At 45.7% G+C, this 21,102-nt stretch overlaps 1 protein-coding gene across 2 annotated transcripts in view; it reads left to right on the top strand.

The window, feature by feature from the left end:
• FRAS1 (Fraser extracellular matrix complex subunit 1) overlaps window positions 1-21,102 on the top strand; it is a 307,206-nt gene that overhangs the window by 277,445 nt on the left and 8,659 nt on the right. For both annotated transcript variants that reach the window (XM_075066086.1, XM_075066087.1), the window contains 9 exons: window positions 1,103-1,290; window positions 2,462-2,737; window positions 3,710-3,942; window positions 4,412-4,572; window positions 5,356-5,570; window positions 8,941-9,091; window positions 10,708-10,815; window positions 11,705-11,864; window positions 15,189-15,305. In XM_075066086.1, the coding sequence (XP_074922187.1) occupies window positions 1,103-1,290; window positions 2,462-2,737; window positions 3,710-3,942; window positions 4,412-4,572; window positions 5,356-5,570; window positions 8,941-9,091; window positions 10,708-10,815; window positions 11,705-11,864; window positions 15,189-15,305 (1,609 nt within the window). The remainder of the gene's footprint in view (window positions 1-1,102; window positions 1,291-2,461; window positions 2,738-3,709; window positions 3,943-4,411; window positions 4,573-5,355; window positions 5,571-8,940; window positions 9,092-10,707; window positions 10,816-11,704; window positions 11,865-15,188; window positions 15,306-21,102) is intronic.

Raw genomic sequence — 21,102 nt, forward strand, 5'->3', positions numbered from 1 at the left:
ATTCATGCAGCCAGCCAAAGTGTGAGTGAGCAGGGAGTGATGAATGTAAGGAGACAGAAAGATGGCCTAGCCTGGGTGCTCAGAGCGATGACCTGCCTTTGAACAGATTGGAAGGCCATCCCCAACCACAGCACCTTTCACATTTGGTACCATGGAGTCAGCGAATCCCATATTTCATCCAATATTTCACAGCACCCTTGCTGGATGATGAGGGTTTTTTGTAATACAGACACCCCTTGGGTTATGCAAACGCGATTTACGCAAATCCGCACTGATGGAAAAAGTTTTGTAAGCTAGAAATAGATTTATTTTATTTTATTTTATTTATTTATTTATTTGGCGTAATGATTGGGTATACATTTCCGACTTACGCAAAGTTCGAGTAACACAAGGCATTCCGGAATGGAACGCTTGCGTAAGTTGGAGAGCGTCTGTAAACTGTAAATGTTCTGCGTAAGGTTTTAGCCAGGCAGTTGCCATTAAAGTCAGTAGGAATCCCCTGGCTACAACCCTGCCTTCTGCTATGGCCGCAATACTGCTATCTGAAAATGTAACCCTTCTTCCTGCTATGGCAATAAAGTCTGAGAGTGAGAGTGATTGTAAGAGAGAGAATATTGCCAGTTGATAGCTAACAATACAGACTGATCAAAGAGCCTGTGTATATAGGAGTTCTGCAGAAACCCCTCAAGATCCTACAAGATAACTCAAACCATGCCCCAACAGCAGTAGCTTTGCATGTTAGAGCCGAAGAGTTAAAACAGAGACGCTAGTAACAGGGATGGGATATATTTTGGATCATAGATTTTTATTACAGTCAGCTAATATAAGACAAGCACTATTAATCCTCATATAGCATCTGCTTGTAAGTCTGCCAAGTGATCAATCGGACCAGTCGTTTTAGGTGGAGTTTTATTTATGAAATGGACTCCTGGCTGGAACAGTGCTAAATCATTAGAGTTCAGATAAAACCTGTCATGTGTATTTTATCATAATGTTTCAATGATCCTGACCTGAGGCAGCTATGCAGTGTTTTATGGGAGCTGTTAGGGTAATGTCAGATGATATATCAGGTTCTCTGTCTCTCTCGTGTTCGTTCATGTAGGGGTGGACCACATCATATTTAAGGTGGAGATCATGTCTAACGAAGACCGGGAGTGGCATGAGTCCTTTTCTGTGGTGCTGGGTCCAGATGATCCAGTGGAAGCTGTTCTTGGGGATATCACCACTGCAGTAGTCACTATTCTGGATCAGGAAGCAGCAGGGAGCCTTATTTTACCAGCACCTCCCATTGTAAGTAGCAAAACGTGAATGATGTAAGTTAGTGGCATGGGAGAATCTATAGAAAAGCAGAGCACGCAACAAAGCACACTGTGCTTGCCTGCACTAGAATGTGCAGGCCTGTTAAGACAAGGCCTTTTAAAAAGCTAGTGTGCAGGCTCCCAAATGCTTGATCCAGGCTACAGAAATTTGTGGCTAGGCTGACCCCTTGTTCATGTGACCAGTTAACTTAAGGTTAAAACTCTAGTGTAGACATAGCCTCTGTAGTCACAGCATTCCTCTTTGGATCAGCAGAGGCTCAGGGTCGATTGATCCTAGTATTCCAGGTGGTATGGGAGGCAGGCAAGGCAGTGAATAGGTGAACAGGCTCCATAATGGTTCTTCACCCACTTCACAGAGGCATGGGCCATTTGAACTGTGGGATCACTGAAGAGACTCAGTTGCTTATATTAAGGTGAGAGGGGCTGTAGATTGCCACGGCAAAAATGGCAGATAATAAGGAAGTAGCATGGGAAAGTCCCACTTAACTAAGCTATTATCATAAGGTAGGAACCTTTCTAGTGGGCAAATCGCATGTAGATGTTTGAGTGTGCTACCACCTCCAAGCTAACAGAGCTTGTCCTTTTGCCTAAGCTGTAGAGGCTTATGCTTTTACATCCAGAATTCCTGGGTTTATTTCACTCAAACAGGGAAGTTGTTACATTGGCATTGCCCTTAGTTTGGGCAAAGGACGGTATATGCACTGACATGTTCCTTGTATGCTTCAGCATCCAAAGTAATATCAAATATAATTATGTTGGTAGCATCCCACTCACCTTTTTCTGCAGAGAGCCTAACTGATCCCTGAGCTGGAATGCGAACAGCTGAGCAGATGTAGGATTTGGGTTGTTTCTCTTCTGAGGGACACAGTTGCAGTTCAGGAATTGGATGAATGTGTTCCATAGTGTAGGATTTAGTATTTTAATAGCATAGGATGCTCCAACATGCTAGTAGCGCTGAGCATTCCTGCTGAGTCCACACACCTCTCTTCTTCCCTGTAATCCTCAGGGGGATTTATGAAGTAAAATAAACACAGTGCACCAATAACAAGGTTTCGAAATTGAGGGAACAAGCAGCCCAGCCCCTTGCTTCCTGTCTCTTTCCCTCAGTCCCAGGTGAAAGCTGTTGTGTTGCATTGCTGCAGGTGGTCACCTTGGCAGACTATGACCATGTGGAGGAAGTAACCAAAGAAGGTGTAAAGAAATCACCTTCTCCAGGCTACCCACTGATCTGTGTAACACCTTGTGATCCTCACTTCCCCAAGTACTTAGTCATGAAGGAGCGCTGCGATGAGGCCGGGATCAACCAGTCTTCAATTCAGTTCAGCTGGGAGGTGGCAACCCCCACTGATGGGAATGGGGCCAGATCACCCTTTGAAACAATTACGGACAATACGCCGTTCACTAGCATCAACCACATGGTACGTGACTGTGTACAGTTGCGCAAGAGGGTGTGGATTGCGCATAACAGTACATGGTGAGTGTTGTGGGGCTCAAAGCGCATCCTTGAAGTATTTGCCGTTTTGAGATTCTAGGTCAGTGGAATATCAGTTCTTGAAGAACAGTTAACTAAGTTAAGTAATGTGCGTATATTTTACACCCACCCAGCCACCCAGCTTCATTAAGAGAACATTATTAAGGTTGCAAAGTCCAGCACACAAAAGTTAAGATGTGCCAGAAATAAGGTTGCCTGTGCAACCTTAATTCAGCCCCCTGGTGCATATGCATGATGATACAGTCTTTAATGCCCTGGTTGATAGGACGGCTGCCTCATTTGGTGCATAGGATGGATGGTACTCACTGAATGAAAACCTATTCAATATTTTGTTTTATTCTGGTTGTTTAACGGGTGGCCCTAAGCGTTATTTGCTGCACAGTATTCAAACCCTTCTCTCAAGACAATTATTAATTTCCTTCCGGGTATTTCCATGGTGCTTCTCACAAGAGCATGAGAGTGCTTCACAAACATGAGTGCATCTATTATCTGTGAAGCAAGGGGGATGGCATTGTCCCCGTTTTACAGAAGGGGTACTGAGGTAGAGAGAGACGTTTCCACTAATTTTGCGTGCCCAACTGAGAGCCCTAGGGCCTGACTTTGAGGGTACTCAGCAGTACGTTGTAAGCCCTCGGGGACAGGGACCATCTCTTTGTTCTGTGTTTGTAGAACACCTAGGGCAGTGGGGTCCTGGTCTATGGCTGGGAGCCTCAGGCAGGACAGTAATATAAATAAATCGATAATAACCAGAGAACACGTCGTCTGTTCAAACACAGCTCCCACTGACTTTGTTGCAGCTGTGAGTGCTCAGCCCTTCTGCAACTCAGCCTTTGCGTATTGGGGCGGGCCTGGCTTTGTCTTCTACACACATGCAAACCTCTTTCCTCATTCCTTCCAGGTGCTGGACAGCATTTACTTCAGCCGGCGGTTCCATGTGCGCTGTGTGGCAAAAGCTGTAGACAAGGCCAGGCACGTGGGGACCCCGCTGAGAAGCAACATAGTTACCATAGGGACCGACAGCGCCATTTGTCATACTCCTGTGGTAGCTGGAACGGCCCGAGGATTCCAGGCTCAGTCATTCATTGCCACTCTGAAGTATCTGGATGTCAAACACAAGGAACATCCCAACAGGTATAAGCCTGGAAAGGTGCAATAACCTGATCCTGACTCTGGTCTTCCAGGGCTTTAACAGTTTAATTCATTTTTTTACGTACACAACAGAACAGAACAGAAAAAGATGGATGTGTGTAAGAAATGAGGTCTCTTTTGTACATCATGAACTGGATCTCCCCCACACACACTCCTCATATTTAATACTGAAGGGCTGCAGTGAGCATTCATATGATTTCCTCTGAAGTCATGCCTTACTCCTTGAGTTAGAAACACTGCAGTCAGGTGGTCTATTTCAAGGAATACTGTGCTACTCAACATCAGCGAGGAAATTCAGCCCTAAATAAATATAACACTAACAAACTGAAACTTGTACTATGAGCTGTTGACAAGGCCTTAGCTATGTGCTGTGTAAACTGCTATAATACGCACGCCTTTTGTGAACAGTTTTTGCATAAACAGCTGTTTCTGTTGATTTATTCTGTCCCAGAATCCATATTTCAGTGCAAATCCCCCACCAGGATGGAATGCTGCCTCTCATCTCCACTATGCCTCTGCACAACCTGCACTTCCTCTTATCCGAGTCCATCTACAGACACCAACATGTCTGCTCAAACCTCGTCACCATCAGGGATCTGCAGGGCATCTCAGGTAATCTTTAAAGCAAGCTATTGCTTTGTAAATTAAAAAGGAAATGTACAGAGTGTAAGCTCTTTAAGGCAAGGACCTAGCATGCTATTGGCACTATATAATGAAGAATAATATCTCTGTTAAAGTGATATCAATATTCAGCAGAGTTCCTATATTTGAGGGAGGTAAATGGGAAGAAATGCAGTTAGCAGGTCATTTCCCCTTTCCCATATATGTTCTTTGGCAGGTCTTTATCAAGGTACATAGTGAGCCCCTGTGCCTCATTCTGCTGTGTGGCACAGAAAGCAGCATCAGCAAACGAATTATGTGGAAGGTCCACCATGAGCCAAGGAAAAAATCCAAAACTTGTCTTTAAAAATTAGTTTAAGCTACCCTGGAACTGCAAACACTCTAATGCACAGGTCATAATTGTATGTTTATTGCATGGTGTCACTACAGGGCAGAGTTAAGGTGGTTTGGATGCCCTAACTGCATTTTCATACCTTAACATATTTGGATATTTTATAAGTTTAATCTTAGCCCTGAGTTTCCTGGCTTTGTAATATTTTGTTTCTGGAATAAATGCAACATCTCTGTTACATTTTTACTTTTTTGTTATTTACACGGACTCAGCCTTAACTTCAGTTTGAAGTAGCGAAAAGTGCTTCTAAGCAATACTGTAATAAAAATAATCATCTCAGTATATATCCGATACCTCATCTGATAATTAAAATGTTATGTCAGTACCTAGGCCAGAGTTTCTTCATTCGCAGAGATACATCTCCTTTTGTTTCCTAATTCCAGAAGCGGGATTCCTGGATGAAGTGACCTATGACAGCATCATTCTGGGTCCTGGATACGACCGTCCATACCAGTTTGATCCCACTGTGAGAGAACCGAAGACAATCCAGCTCTACAAACACCTCAATCTGAAGAGCTGCATTTGGACCTTTGATGCTTACTATGACATGACAGAATTAATCGATGTCTGTGGGGGATCTGTAACTGCTGACTTCCAGGTGAGGGTTCATTTCCGTAAGACTTGGGCCCAATCCAGACCTCTTTACTCAGGCAGAAGTCCTGTAGCAGTAAATATTCATTGGGCATGCCTTCCATCCCACGGAATCAGTGCACATTTGATTTTCCCCTGGCTATTATTTAAGGTAGAATAGTAGGGTGACCAGACAGCAAGTGTGAAAAATCAGGATGGGAGTGGGGGGTAATAGGAGCCTATATAAGAAGAAGCTTCAAATATTGGTACTGTCCTTATAAAATCAGGACATCTGGTCACCCTATAGAATAACAGCAAACAGTTCTATGGCACCTTATAGACTAACAGACGTATTGGAGCATCAGCTTTCGTGGGATGCATAAATAGTACATCATGAAATGTACTTGGCTTTTTTATTTTGATAAGCATGGTGTCATTTTAATTATATTATTCCATGGTATGCTAGGGAATATACTGTAAATGCTGTAAGTGCAATAATGTATTGGTAATATGAAAATTCATGATTGTCTCTGCTATTAACTGTTTTGAACTAGATTCTCAGCTGGTGTAAATCAGCATTGCATTCAGTGGATATATGCTGATTTACACCTGCTGAGAATGTTGCCTGTGTGAATAGTGGAGTGAGCTCACAGGAATTGTTTGAGGTTTCTCAAATGTGCAGATTAGCACAGTGAGGCTCAGCAATAATCTATTATAAAATAATGGTTTATGTGTATGAGCATCACTGCCCTCTACTGTTTGCAGTATGTGTAACCAATATGTTCTAATAACCCAGACTGGCTCGTGCATTTAACTGTTCCTTCTACTGACTGAGCAAGCAGAGCTGCTCTTTTAATGCACTGAATGGAGACTTGTGTTTTTAGAGCTGAAATCATGATTCACAGTACCTTGTGTGCAGTTAGCTAATGTGTGTGGTTCACTCATGTGCGTATGTGGTGGAGCCCAGGTATTATAACAGACACACATACCCATATATTTATAACGCACACAGAGCTAGGGTACATGCATATGAAGATAAAGGCATGTTCGCAGACTCAGCTTTGACTAACACTAGTGTTTTCGGTGGGTGAGGAACAGCTTTGTATTTACACAATGTTCTTTCAGCAGAATCGGGGGAGGGAGGTATATTTTTCATTTCTCAAATGCTAATCAGGAAAAGACTGTCTTTATTCACACTGGCAAACTCATTCATCATTTTAGTGACAGTTACTTTTATTCCAATAGTTTTTGAAAACCGGCAACGTCAGTGATGATCCACTGAGTTGTTATCTTTATACGTGCCCATTTCATATATTAAAATTCAGTTATCAGGAGGTCTTGAATGGTTCGTAGGCTTCCAACTGATGCTCTGCACATCACCCGATTTGCCTGCTTTAGACAATTACAGTGAGATTTTTAACAGCAATAAGAGATGACCTAACTCTGTTCCCATTAAGTCAATGGATCAATTACCATTGACTTCAGGGAGAGCAGAGAGAGGCCAACATTGAGCATTTATCAAAATCCTGGCTTTAACAATTAGAAATGCTACTTATTTTTTTATCATGCAAATCAAGAAAACTATTTGTCTGTTAAACTCAAGTCAAACTTTTTTTAATCTGTAAGTATTTTCTTACTGCCTGAAAATCTTGAATAAAATCCTAGACAAATTACAATATTTGCTTTTTCAAAACATCTGCTGCAATCAATGCTTCAAGCTCTTGAAAAAGAGCTTTCATCAACTCCACCTGTGTACATTTGCCTCTGTACTATGAATTGATAAACAAAGAAAAATACCTATTTAACCCTACACCAGAATGGCAGAGCGTGCAAGAAGATGTACTGTGAGGAGAGAAAAAATGGCTTTGTGTAAAGATACAATGTAGGAAATGGGCATGTGTAAAGATAGGTATAATATGATAGCTTTATACCTTGCCCATTTCATATACAAAAATCCAGTTACCAGGGTGTCTTGTATGGTTTGTAGGCACACTATACTTATCTGTGCTCCAAGAGGGAGGACTAGACAAGCTTCCCTCCTCCCAACCATACTTGTTCATTAATCAGCAATAATCACAGAAATGCAGGACTGGAAGGGACTTCAGAAGGTCATCTAGTCCAGTCCCCTGCACGGAAGCAAGATAAAGTGTTATCTAGACCAGCTTTTCTCAAACTAGGGTCTGTGGACCCCTGGGGACCCCGGGCCCCACTGATCAACTCTCCTCTTTCCTCCCTCAACTCCTCCCCCTCCCTCCCAGTGCCTCCTGCACGCTAGAAATCTGATGGTACAGCAAGGTGAAGGCAGACTTCCTACCTGCCCCGGCTCCATGCTGTTCCCAGAAGCAGCCAGCAGGTCCCTGAGGCCCGGGAGGGGGGCCAGGGGCATCCATGCACTGCCCCCACGCCGAGCACTGATGCTGCAGCTCCCATGGGCCGGGGGGAGGGGCTTGGGGGTCCCTGAAAAATTTTAAATCAAAATGAGAGTCCTCAGATTGCTAACGTTTGAGAACCGCTGATCTTAGACCATCCCTCACAGGTGTTTGTCCAACCTGTTCTTAAAAGCCTCTAATGACAGAGATGTCATAGCACCCCTAGATAATTTGTTCCAGTGCTTAACCACCCTTACACATCCTCTTTATAACAATCTTTTATGTATTTGAAGACTGTTTTCATGTCCCCAATCAGTCCTCTTTTCCAGACTAAACACAATTTTTTCCGTCTTTTCTTATAAGGTTATATTTTTAGCCCTTTAATCATTTTTGTTGCTCTTCTCTGGACTTTCTCCAACTTGTCCATATCTTTCCTGAAATGTGCCCAGAACTGGACATAATACTCCAGCTGAGGCCTTACCAGTGCTAAGTAGAGTAGAAGAATTACTTCTTGTGTCTCGCTTACAAGATCCTGCTAATGCATCCCAGAATTGTGTTTGGTTTTTTTGCAGCAGTATTACATTGTTGACTCATATTTAGTTCGCGATCCACTATAACCTCCAGATCCTTTTCTGCAGTACTCCTGCCTAGGCAGTCATTTTCCATTTTGTATTTCTGCAGTTGATTATTCCTAATGTATGACCCTTGGGGTGGGGTGGGGTGGGGTGGGGGAAGCAAGACCTTACAATGCCTTAGAAATACTGCATCCTTCCCTTTGTACATCCTTCATGTACATCCATGATTCTCTTTGTGGAAAGAGGTAGCTTGGCATCCACATGACACAAGATCCAGACCTATGGGAGAAGAATTCTATGAATGCTGCTCTGACTTTCTGCTATTTCTGTGGCAGAATCTGAGCTGCTCTGAGTGTTACTAGTTACAGTAAATCTACAAAACATTGTTATGAACTGGTGCCAGTATCTTTCACCCCCCAAAAACCCCATAACCATCTTTCTGTTTGATTGACAGGTGCGAGATTCTGCCCAGTCCTTCCTAACGGTCCATGTCCCTCTCTATGTGTCCTACATTTATGTGACCGCACCAAGAGGCTGGGCTTCTCTCGAACATCACACAGAGATGGAATTTTCCTTCTTCTACGACACTGTTCTCTGGAGAACAGGTAGACTGGCACATCTTTCCTCTTTTCTCAGCTGTTACTGCAGTCTTCACTTTGGGCACAACTTGTTGAAGTACATGGGAATTCTGTATGAGTTAGGACAAATGGGATCAGACCCTTAAATTGTAAATATTTAGCAAGGAGAGTCATCCTTCACCTTCTAAGCTCTGTCCGTTAACAAATGAAACTGCCTTCACTGAGTGGTAGAAATTGTAGCTGGAAAAGACCTATTGGGTCATCTAGCCCTTTCACTGTCCTGGCAAGATTGTTCACTGGGATATACTTTTTATTGCATTTTCCAGCTCTCTTTGAAATTATTCAAATGTTGGTGCTTCCTACCCAGTTTTATAGAACTCACCATTTGGAATTTTTTCCCAATAGTTGGTCCAAACTGACTTTTGTTCAGTTACTGTCAGTTGTAAATTCTGCACAGTCTCTCTCCTTTTTTGATGATTATACCAAAGAACCAACACCTACTCCTGTCTGTGGTCAGCTTGTGTGTGAACCCATCCTTTCTATTTAGTCAAGCTGTCCATATTCCTTTTAATTTCTCTCCAGTTTGCCCCTCCTTGAGCCCTGGGCTTGTGGTGAGTAGGGCAAGAATTCTGTTTTGCTAAACATATTGAGGTTTCAGAATCTGTTTTCATTCTGTGCCAGAACAAAACCAAGGCTTTCTAAAAAAAAAAAATGTATAAAACCCATGAGCGTACATGCCACTGCAGAATAGCCAGTGCTCTGAATTAAGCTGAGCAGGGACTTGTATCTGCATCTCCCACATCCCAGGTGAGTGCTCTAACCACAGGACTACAGGCTATTCTGGGCTGTCTCTCTTTCATTTTGACCAGAAAGTCCATCCTGATGTGTTTAGAGAAATAGGAATTTTCCAATGAGAAATGTTTCATCCAAAGTTCCCTCTAATTTTTTACATCCATGTGCAGAATGAATTTTATTATGTGCACCAATATGGAGGTGATGTGTGGCAGGGGTGGGGCCGAGGGGGTTCAGAGTGTGGGGGGGGGCTCAGGGCTGGGGCAGAGGGTTCGGGTGCGGGGCAGGGGTGAGGGCTCTGGCTAGGGATGCGGGCTCTGGGGTGGGCTGGGGGATGAGGGGTTTGGGCTGCTGGAGGAGGCTTAAGGTTGAGTTGCAGGGTGTGCAGGCTCTGGGGTGAGGCCGGGGATGAGGAGTTTGGAATGCAGGCTATCCCAGAACTGCAGCAGGGAGAGACGACTCCCTCTCTCACGGCGGCAGCCTAGGGCTGGAAGAGAGGCTCCCCTCCCCGACTGTGGCAGCTCTGAGGCTGGGGCCGGGGCAGAGGTGCCTCTCCCAGTCTGCGTGACTCTTGATAGCCTGTTGCGTGGCCACATAGCTTAGAGGTAACTTAGGTTTCATCGATAAATTCCTGACCAGCTGAAGCTGAGACCCCCAATCCCGCAGCCCTCCCAGGAGTATTCTCGCTACTCACATTGAGGAAGAGCTGCAAGGATTGGGCCCTGAGTGTGTATTGTCAGATTCTCTACCTCTGGAATTCATGCTGGTGGTGTGAATTCGTTCATTGCAAGCAGACGTTCTAGACAATCCACTTGCTGTTACATTCACTTTCTCTCAATATGCCCATGCAGGGATTCAGACAGACAGCGTTCTCTCCGCCAGGCTGCAGATAATACGGATCTACATCCGAGAGGATGGCCGGCTGGTTATTGAATTCAAGACCCATGCCAAATTCAGAGGTAAGAGTGTCAGCTTTGATTTAGAACATCTTACAAATATTGATTGGTCCTGAGGACAGTGATGATAAATTTCTAGGATTGTTGTATATGGCTGAGGGCAGTGTTCACGTTCAAAGAATTTATTTATTTTTATCCAAAGGCCAATTTGCTTTTCTGCTGTTACCCTCTTAGCTGGTTGCTGTTTGTTTGATTCATTCCCTATGTTTCTTGGCACCATAATTCACCTGTATTGGGAAGGACTTGTGGTATTCTGTCTGCCTTACTCCTTTTCCACTTGTTCCTGCCCAGGGCAGGCCAGCTGTGCTTTCTGCATTCAGGAGCCAGTGCTCTAAGGAACAGGAAACCGGAGCAAGCACAGTTTAATGCCAGGTATTGGGGACTCCAGACGCCAGCAGTGAAAGTGTCGGCATTAATGGTAGGCAGCTGGATGGAGTGAGGTTCCTATACTCCAGAGTTTGCTGGATGACGTTAGTCAGCTGGTCTTTGCAGGAGACTACTTTTGTCATGGCCGTATCTAGACGAATGACTTTCTGAAATCCTCTGATTGGTGCTGTAGCATCAGTGCAGTCCTATCACGGCTAGCAACAGTGGGAATGCTACTGTGCATCATCTGCCAGTATTTTACCATTGTGTTGTTTGTAAATCTTTCTTAGGGCAGGCTTGATCCTGACTCACACAGGTTACCATTACTCACATGAGTTATCCCACTGAGTTCCAAGTTCTTGAGATCCAAGACTGGATCTTTCCATATTTTGTTTTATTTTAAAACTTTAATGGAACATTAGATATTCTACTGACCACCTCTCCAGCATGTGACTTCAAGACAAGAAGGCTAGATGCAGGTAAAAATATGTCTCTATAGGTGATGTATTTGTATTCCTCCATACAGGGCATTTTGTGATGGAGCACCATACTCTGCCAGATGTGAAGTCTTTTATAATGACTCCAGACCACCTAGGAGGGATTGAGTTCGATCTGCAGCTTTTGTGGAGTGCACAGACTTTTGACTCCCCCTATCAGCTGTGGAGGGCAACCAGCTCCTATAACAGGTGAGGAAGGAGGACTGTGGGTACAGTTGGCTTTGTAGCTTCCATCAGCAGAATGGTGTTCGTGCACGCTGAGAATGCCAGTGTTAACAGCATCCTGGAGCGAACTGTCCAGTTCAGTCATACTAGCACTTAATTTCTCTCTCTGCTGTTATGGAATTAGCCACTATCATGAAACTTTATTTCTGTTTATCTCCTGGGTGGCCTTGATAAATCCTCTAATCTGTTTGGATCTTGCGTAAGCAGAAAGGCTCTTTTGGGCACAGAATATAAGAATGGAGGTATAAAATGTGAATGGCAACAGTCTCACCTGTTAGATGTCCTGAACACATGATCAGGGCTTTATATATATGTCCTGAACACATGATCAGGGCTTTATATTTATATATATATAATATCCCCGCTGCTGTTCTGCATAGGCTTAAACCCCCTCAGCCAGATAATCACAAGGACTGGATACGGGTACAGGTTCAGGAGTGGAACTACCATCAGCAACCTCCTCTACATGGATGACATCAAGCTGTATGCTAAGAATGAACGAGACATCGACTCACTAATCCACCTGACGCGGATCTACAGTAGGATATCGGATGTCATTCGGACTGGAAGTGTGGCCGGATGGTAGTGGAAGAGAGGGAAGTAGTCAAGACTGATGGGTGGGAACTACCAGCGGGCCCACACAGCAGACATAAGACACTACAAGTACCTTGAATCCCACAGTCACATGGAAACCACGATGAGGAGGCAAGGAAGACAGCAACATCCAAGTATCACCAAAGGAATAAGACAGGTCCTGAGAGCCAGCTCAGTGGAAGAACAAGATCCACGCCATCAACAGATACGGCCCTGCCGGTCATCAGATACCCTGCCGGTATATAAGTGAGCTGGCCAAGGAGGACATGGAGGCTGCGATGTGAAGACCCGGAAAGCTCCTCACAATGCATGGAGGTTCCACGCCCATACCCAGAGACTGTATACTAGCCCGGAAGAAGGCGGGCAGGGCTTGGTGAGCGTCAAAGCCACTGTCCTGGACGAAACCCGGAACATACCAGGAGACATCAAGTAAGATGGCCCCCGAAAATGAGCCTGCTGAGAGAATGCCTGAGGCAGCAGCCAGAATGAGGAAGAACCAAGAAGAAGAAGTGCCAAGGAAGACCAAGACCCTGCATGGGATGTTACCATCCGACAGATACTGAGGGGCTGACATTGGAAATCCACCAGTGGCTGGAAGGGCTGGACTAAAAGACCGGCACGTGATGCATAGCAGCAAGAACAGGCACTCAGAGCACCAGATCCATTGAGCAGGGTCCTACCACACTAAGCAGGACAAGGTGCAGACGTGCAGAGGAGCCTCAGAGACATCCAACACATAGTGGCAGGATGTAAGATGCAGGCAGGAACAGCCATACAACTTGAAAACAAGCACAACCCAGTGCTGGCATTGTAGCAGGCCATCTGCACACGTATGGCTAGACCTCCCAAGACCAGATGGGAGATTCCACAGAAGGTTGTGAGAATAGCAGGCTAAGATATCTGGGGCCTTCAGATCAGACGACAGGCAGGTACTGGCCAATCACAGACATCGTGGTATATAGACAAGGAGCAAGAAGAAAGCGGTGGTGATAGATATAGCAGTGCCAAGTGACAGCAACATCATGAAGAAGGAATATGAGAAGACGGAGAAGTACCAGGGCCTGAAGAGGAACTAAAGAGGATGTGGAAAGTGAAGCCAAAGTGGTCCCAGTGGTGTAGGGCCGCGGGGCTGGGACTTCTAAGCTGGGTGAGTGGCTCCAACAGATCCCAGGAACAACATCAAGCTCTCTGTCCAGGCAGAGTGCAAGTGCTAGGAACAGCTAAGATACTGCGCAGAACCCTCAAACTCCCAGGCCTCTGGTAGAGGACCCGAGGTTGAGGAAGACACATACCACCCATAGGGGTGAGAGGGGAATTTTTTTTATATATAAATAATATGCTTATAAATGTTTTATTCTCCAAGAACTTCTTCTCACCATATTAACAGCCTATCATTTGTAGGGGCTTGGTAGTGGGATATGGAGTCTTTGGGCCTGATTTTCGGTTGCCTTGCACCTGTGTAACTCTGGGGTAAATGACTGCACAAGGTGCAAGGCGACTGAGAATAAGGTTTCCATTCACTTCTATGGCAACAGCTGAATTAAACCCTGGTTGGTGGGTAGCCCCTAATTTTGTTATTAATCTGGTAGCTCCTTTGTCTTCCTCCTCCAGCTATGCTCTGTATCATCTTATATAAATGACACCTCTTCAAAACCCCTCCTTCTCTTTATCCAGTTGCCTCCTCTCCTCTTCTCAGTGTCCTGTCTTCTGTTTGTTTACCTGAAATTGTAGGCCTTTTACAGCAGGGAACGTGTCTTACCTATGGGTCTGATTCTGATACCCTCACTCAATGGGACTACTTGTAGAATGAAATACCTTTACTCAGCCAGTAAAGTAGTATTAGAATCTGGCCCTATGTTAGTAAGCACTATATACCTTTATGGCAGTACCTATATGATTCTTCATAACAAGGATTGTTGGTGGCCTATGTAAAATGGATTCAGTAGCCTCAAGTCTCATCATCAGTATCTGCCTGGTGGGCAGACTCAGCAAAGGGAGCTAGAATTGAATGCCCTATGGAACCTGCATTACCTCAAGGTTTTGCGAGGAGGCACATAGGAAGGCAGCTTTCACTGCTACAGCCAACGCTGTATCCATCATGTGAGTAATGGCAGAGCTTAATTCTCCAGGACTGTCAATCCAGTTCCTTTCAAGTGTACTGAATTCATTTTTGGGGGGAGAGACAAAACTTCTGTGTAAGTAGCGTGGAAGTATTGGTAGTGACTTCATTCCTAAGGGCGCATTGAGATTTGTGCTTTAAAGCAGGATTTCAATCCCTGTGTTTCATAGTTTAATTAAAATTAAGGTTATCCTTGATGTAAGTACTTACGCTATGATCCAGAAATATCTTCATTCACTCTTCTTTTCTTGCTATCATTTCAGTAAATGATCCCTTGTCTCTCATCCAGCTGTGTTCATGCACACAGGCAAACAGAGCATCTTTAAACATTGTTGACCAAATTCTCATCCCTGCTGTAACTCCATTGGAATTGATGAACTTACACCTGGTGGTAGTGGTTCAGAACTTTTATCTTCAGTATTAGAATAGTGCAACAGGGACAGATAATCATTTGTACTAATGATAAAATGCTGGATGCAAAAAGCTGTGCAACTGCCCATCTGATAAATGTTTCCAGGCAGGTAAACAACTTCCAGATTAATACGGTAACCATGGCATCTCCCATCTGTTTCCAGGAAGGACTATTCTGGAGAGTACACAATCTACTTAATTCCTTGTACTGTGCAGCCCACGCAGCCGTGGATTGACCCAGGAGACAAGCCATTGGCATGTACTGCTCATGCCCCGGAAAGGTGAGGAGAGGCGCTATTCTCCTATTTCACTGCTCACTCAGACCCCAAGGCCTGCGTTCAGAGTTGGTAGAAATGGGTTAACCTCAAGGGAGTGGAGCGTATGAGTAACTGATAGTTTGTGGAGTCGGAAATGAAGAGCCCTCCAATGAAAGAGATCGAATTGTGTGGATATAGGAATGAGGAATAGTTATATTGAGATGTAAATGTGGTTGGGGCACACAAATTTCATAGATATTCAAGAAAGCCACCTAGTTGTTCAAACAGAAGGTGTGCAATGGAATACGCCCCCAGATGAGGAGGAGCAGCAGCGTACACAGCACCACAAGCTGAAATGGCTTAGGTCACAGTATTGACTTTGTGCTAGGTTTACAAGGACACGGTCTGTCTGCTTGCATCATTTGCAGAGACACAGCAGGCATCTAACATAAGCTATAACAACAGCAGAAACGAGAGGGGAGAAAACTCTCTATTGGCTTTGGATTCTAGCAGTGAATGAGATTGTCCTCCATCAAAATAGTAGAACAGGGCTCCATCAACATTAAATCTATACTTTGACTGGAGCCCCTCAGAACGATTTGTAACACAGCTAGTTTCACTCTGTCTGAGCACTTGGCTCAGATTTCAGCAAAAAATGGTCAGAAAGGCAGGGGAAAGCATGATACCTTTTTTTTGTTTCCTTTTGTTTCTGTCAAAGATAATCTGTGGAGTCACATAGGCCTGATTGTCATAGGGGCTGAATATCAGTGGCTCCAGTGGGAGCTGTAGTACTCAGGACATCTGAAAATCAGAACCACGTTGTTCTTGTTCTCCTTTTGGGGCGAAGTTCACTACCCCTGCCCACATGCACTCAGACAGAGTAACTGGGCTGTGTGCAGGGTACTAAGCAGGCCTTGGGTTGTGGAAGATGAAATTTACTGTCTTAATCTCTGGCTCTTCTGTGATCGCTACTAAAGGTGGGTTAGTGGCCACTGTCTTTCTCCATCCCTTATGGGGCATTTGGGTATATGAAACTCATGCTTGTTCCCTTGGCCTGCCTGCAAACCCTAGATCAATGCTGGTTTAGTCAGTCCCAGTTCTGGGGCTCGCAGGTGATGCAAAAGCCCACAACTAATCTGCCTGCTCCCCCCTGAACAGAAGTTGATCCAGTAAAAGATATTACTTCACCCACCTTGTTTCTCTGCTCTCCCATGGACAGCCCTGCCCCTAGGCTTAAATAGTTGCAGTAGCCCTCTTCAACAGAGAAAATTTCACTCTTGATGCATAGCCTTTATACCAGGCAGCAGCTATTTGTTATTAATGAGTGTTGTGCCCCATATGCTCCAGTTTGAGCACATAAACAGTAAGAAATAAAGCTCCAAAGTGTCAAACAGTAGTACCACAGCTGCTGGGTTCTTCTATAGACTCCTATGCTCTCATCAGCTGCTGCATCTCGGGAAGAAAACGATGACTTATGACCACTGCAGCTCAGGGGAAGATAGGGATCTAAGGTCTAGTTTACACACAGATTTTGTAGAACTGTGTTGGTTAGAGGGTGCGATTTTCACTCTAGTGTAGATGGTAATAAACTGAACCAGCATAAATACCTTTATATCAATATAACTGTGTCCATTCTAGGATGGTATGTACCAATTTAACTATCTGGGTATGTTTACAGGGGCATAACTTATGTGTGTGGACAAGTCCAAGCTGCATTTCCTTCTTTTCTTCTTTGAGTGCTTGCTCATGTCCATTCCTTATTAGGTGTGTGTGCTTGCCAAATGCACCGGTGCCAGAAGTTTTGTCCTCAGCAATATCCTTAGGGGGCGCCAGAGCCCATCCCCTGACGTGGCACCCATATGGTGCAGTGTAATGGGTGTGGCCAGCTCCCCCCACCCTCATTTCCTTCTTGCCACCAGTGATGGTGCTGGAACATCCACTGCTTTGACTAGCATTGTTTCGTTTTCTGTTCTTGTGAACTTTGAAAACCTGTAGTATAGTTGTATATAGTTAGTGGTTTCTTAGTTACCCTTAGTAGTAGTTCATAACTTTTCGTGAGTCCCAAACGGGACTCAGCCGGGAAATGAGGCATGTCCTGGTCCCCAGGCTTTAAGCCCTGCAATTGCTGCAAATGGCTTATGCCCATCACCAATCCACATACCAGCTGCCTAAGGTGCTTAGGTGAAGGGCACAGAAGTGACAAGTGCCATATCTGCAAGTCCTTTAAACCTAGGACAAAGAAGTGTGATATCCATCTGAAAGCGCTCCTAATGGAGTCGGCACTCACTCTGGCAATGGAGCAGCGGTTCTACTCTGCACTGAGCACCATAGCCTTTTCTTGTGCAGTGCTCCGCCGGTGCCATCCATGACCCGCCGCCGGTGCCATCCATGACCCGGCACCGGTCCCACTCCACGGCTCTGGGGAAGAAGCCAAAAAAGACTGGGAGGGAAAGATCTCCTACCTCCCTTAAGGGACAGGAGAGGGCTGGGGGATAAGTCATGACCCATGCCAGACAGCTCAACACTCCCTTCAGGAAATCGGGCCCCAGCTTAAGTCGAGCAATGCAGCTCAACCCATGCTTCGCCTGTGACCCTGGATAGCAGTGCAGGCCCTGGCCAGCTTCAGATGCCGTCGACATCCAAAGCTCTTCGAGCGGCTCAGGAGATTCTGATGTTCCCAGTGCCGCCCACATTGGCTCCCGTGGTACCTCAGTCTTGGGGAAAACCCGCGTTGGGACCTATGCGTGTGTCCCAGCCTCAGCAGTACTAATCCACATCGAGAGGGATGTCTTGCCACTGTTCACCCACCCAAAGCCATCATGTGTCAGGATTGGAGAGGCAGGCTCAGCAGATCCCTCTTCGGTCCCCGAACTGGGAGCCCTGATCAAGAAACTAGTGGTGTACCTCGCTGGTAGAGTGGTGCAGATCCTCTGAGGCATGCGCCACCTGACAAGAACTCTGGGACCAGCCCTGACCGTCTCCAAGGGCCCAGGACAGATCATGGGACCGATCAATCACCAGAGACCGCCAATCACTGGGCCATCATCGCCTGTCTCCAAGAAGGAGTTCGCCCTTTTGGCAATTAACCACAAGGAGAGGCAAGGACAACCTGGGGCCAACCCCAAAAATAAAGACTTGAGGAGGCTTGATCTCATTGGACGTAAGGTTTATTCATCTTTCAGCCTTCAGCTGAGAGTGGCCAACCACCAAGCCCTCCTTGGCCGATATGACTTTAATATGTGGCAAGCTATGGCCAAGTTTGAATGGTCGCTTCCCAAGGCTTCCAGGGAGTTCCGAGTGATCCTCAATGAGAGCACGACTGCAGCCAGGGCGACCCTCCAGGCAGCGTCAGAGTTGCGGACGCTACTGCCCGCATCATGGCTTCCGCTATCTCTATGCAGTGAGTTTCTTGGCTGCTCCTCTCTCGGTTGTCCACCGAGGCCTAGCAGTCATTGCAGAATCTGCCCTTCGACGGCAGGGCCCTATTTACCGAGCAAACAGACAGCAAGTTGCATGGCTTCAAAGACTCCCGCACCAACCTGAAAACTCCTGGGTCTCTATGTCCCAGCCCCGGCACGTAAGCGGTTCAAACCGCAGCAGCCTCAGGGCCAGGGGAGCCAGCCTCAGCAGGCCCAGCCCCATAAACAAGCCAAGGATTACAAGTGCCACCTATCATAAGCCTCTTTCCCAAATCTGGACCTTAGCGTCCAAAATGTGGGTGCCTAGCATGAACCTCCAAGCTTAATTACCAGCTTGGATCTTATCTCGCTGCCACCAGACAGGAATTACAGCGCCTGCCTCGCTCTAGCCCCCAAACTTTCCTTGGAGGACCCCAAGACTCAGAGACTCTGAGTCTCACAACAAGGGAAGTACCCACTTCCCTTCCCCTCTCTCTTCCCACCCAGACTTTCCTCTCTGGGCTTAACCTGAGACTACTGATGCAATCTTTACATCACAATACCATGAAGCATGTCTCCTCATTCCACAAAGAGACAAACCCCAAATACAAGGAAACAGAAATGATTCTATCTTTCCCTCCACCATTCCCTGGTGCTGCAGAGCTTAACCTCCATAGATCTAACACAAAGAGAATTCCCCTCCCCTTCGTTCCTTAGCCTACCCAGAGAGAAAAACTCAAACAAGTCTTAAAAAGAAAGCTTTATATAAAAAAAAAGAAGAAAGAAAAAAGACATCGAAATATTCTCTGTATCAAGATGACAATAATACAGGGTCAATTGCTTAAAAGAAAAAATGAATAAACAACCTTATTCAAAAGAGATACAATTTAAACATTCCAGCAAGTTACACACATGTAAATACAACCAAAACAACATAAAAGCCTATATTGTTTTTCAAACTGTACTTACAATTTGGAAACAGAAGATTAGAAAATAGAAAGAACCTTCTCATAGCTGAGAGACAGACAAAAAGACTCAGACCCCCAAAAATTCCCTCCCTGACTTTTAAAAATCTGGTTTCCTGATTGGTCCTCTGGTCAGGTGTTTGGTTCCCTTTGTTAACCCTTCACAGGTAAAAGAAACATTAACCCTTAGCTATCTATTTATGACACCACCCAAGCCACCCACCTCTACTCTCGGCACAGTCAATGTAATAAGCAGAGGGCCAAACAGTCATTTTGAGGGTATGTCCAAGGACGACCTACCAGATTTATTCCCTGGATCCATCTTTCCCAGTGTTCTTCAACCACCTTTCCCCTTTCCTCCCGACATGGACCATTATAATTTTGGACCGCTGGGTCCTCAGCACAGTGGAAAGGGATTAAACTCTCCAGTTCCTTTCTGCCCCACCTCCTTCACATCTGCCTTTGCCATCCCTCTTCAGGGACCCTTCTCACAAGAGTCTTCTCACACAGGAGGTAAAGGGATTGCTACAGCTGTGTGCGGTGGAGGAAGTTCCTCTCGAGTACAGGAACAAGGGGTTCTATTCCCAGTCCTTTTTAATCCAAAAGGCCAAGGGCAGTCTGCTGGCCATCCTGGACCTGCGAGACCTCAACAAGTATCTACAGAAGCTAAAGTTCCACATAGTCTCTCTGGCTTCTATTATCTCCTCCCTGGATCCGAGAGACTGGTATGCTGCCCTCGACTTGAAGGACACATACTTCCACATAGTGATCTTTTGAGGACACAGACACTTCCTCTAGTTTATGGTGGGTCCCCATCACTACCAGTTTATGATCCTTCCGTTCGGCCTGGCAACAGCACTGAGAGTGTTTACCAAGTGTCTGTCGGTGGCGGCTTATCTCAGGCATCGGGGTATCCAGCTCCACCCGTATCTCAATGACTGGCTCGTCAAGGGCAGCTCCAAATCTCAAGTCCAAAGGGATGGAGCCCCGTGCCGCTCTCTGGGCTTACTGGTGAACAACAAAAAGTCAACGTTAGTACCAGTGCAGAGGATAAAGTTCATCGGAGTGGTCCTTGACTCGACCTGCGCCAGAGTGTTCCTGCCACTGGAAAGATTCCACACAATGGCAAACCTCATCACAGAAGTCTCAGCATTCCCTCTTGCTCCTCTTCCTCTGCCTAGAGCCAGGGTCTGCCTGCACCTGCTAGGCCATATGACAGCATGCATTTACATAGTCCGCCATGCCAGACTCCAGATGCAGCCTCAGCAACAATGGCTGGTGACAGTCTGTTCCCAGTCCCGAGACTCCCTGGAGAAGATAGTTACCATTCCCCAGACAATACTTACGTCACTGTGATGGTAGACTGAGGGCTGGACAGTCCTGGAAGGGGTTCCATTTGACAACCCCCCTCACTCCATCAAGTTGGTGTCAGACACCTCGGACCTTGGCTGGGGGGCA

The sequence above is a fragment of the Chelonoidis abingdonii genome, chromosome 5 (genome assembly GCF_003597395.2).
Source record: "Chelonoidis abingdonii isolate Lonesome George chromosome 5, CheloAbing_2.0, whole genome shotgun sequence".
Lineage (NCBI taxonomy): Eukaryota > Metazoa > Chordata > Testudines > Testudinidae > Chelonoidis > Chelonoidis abingdonii.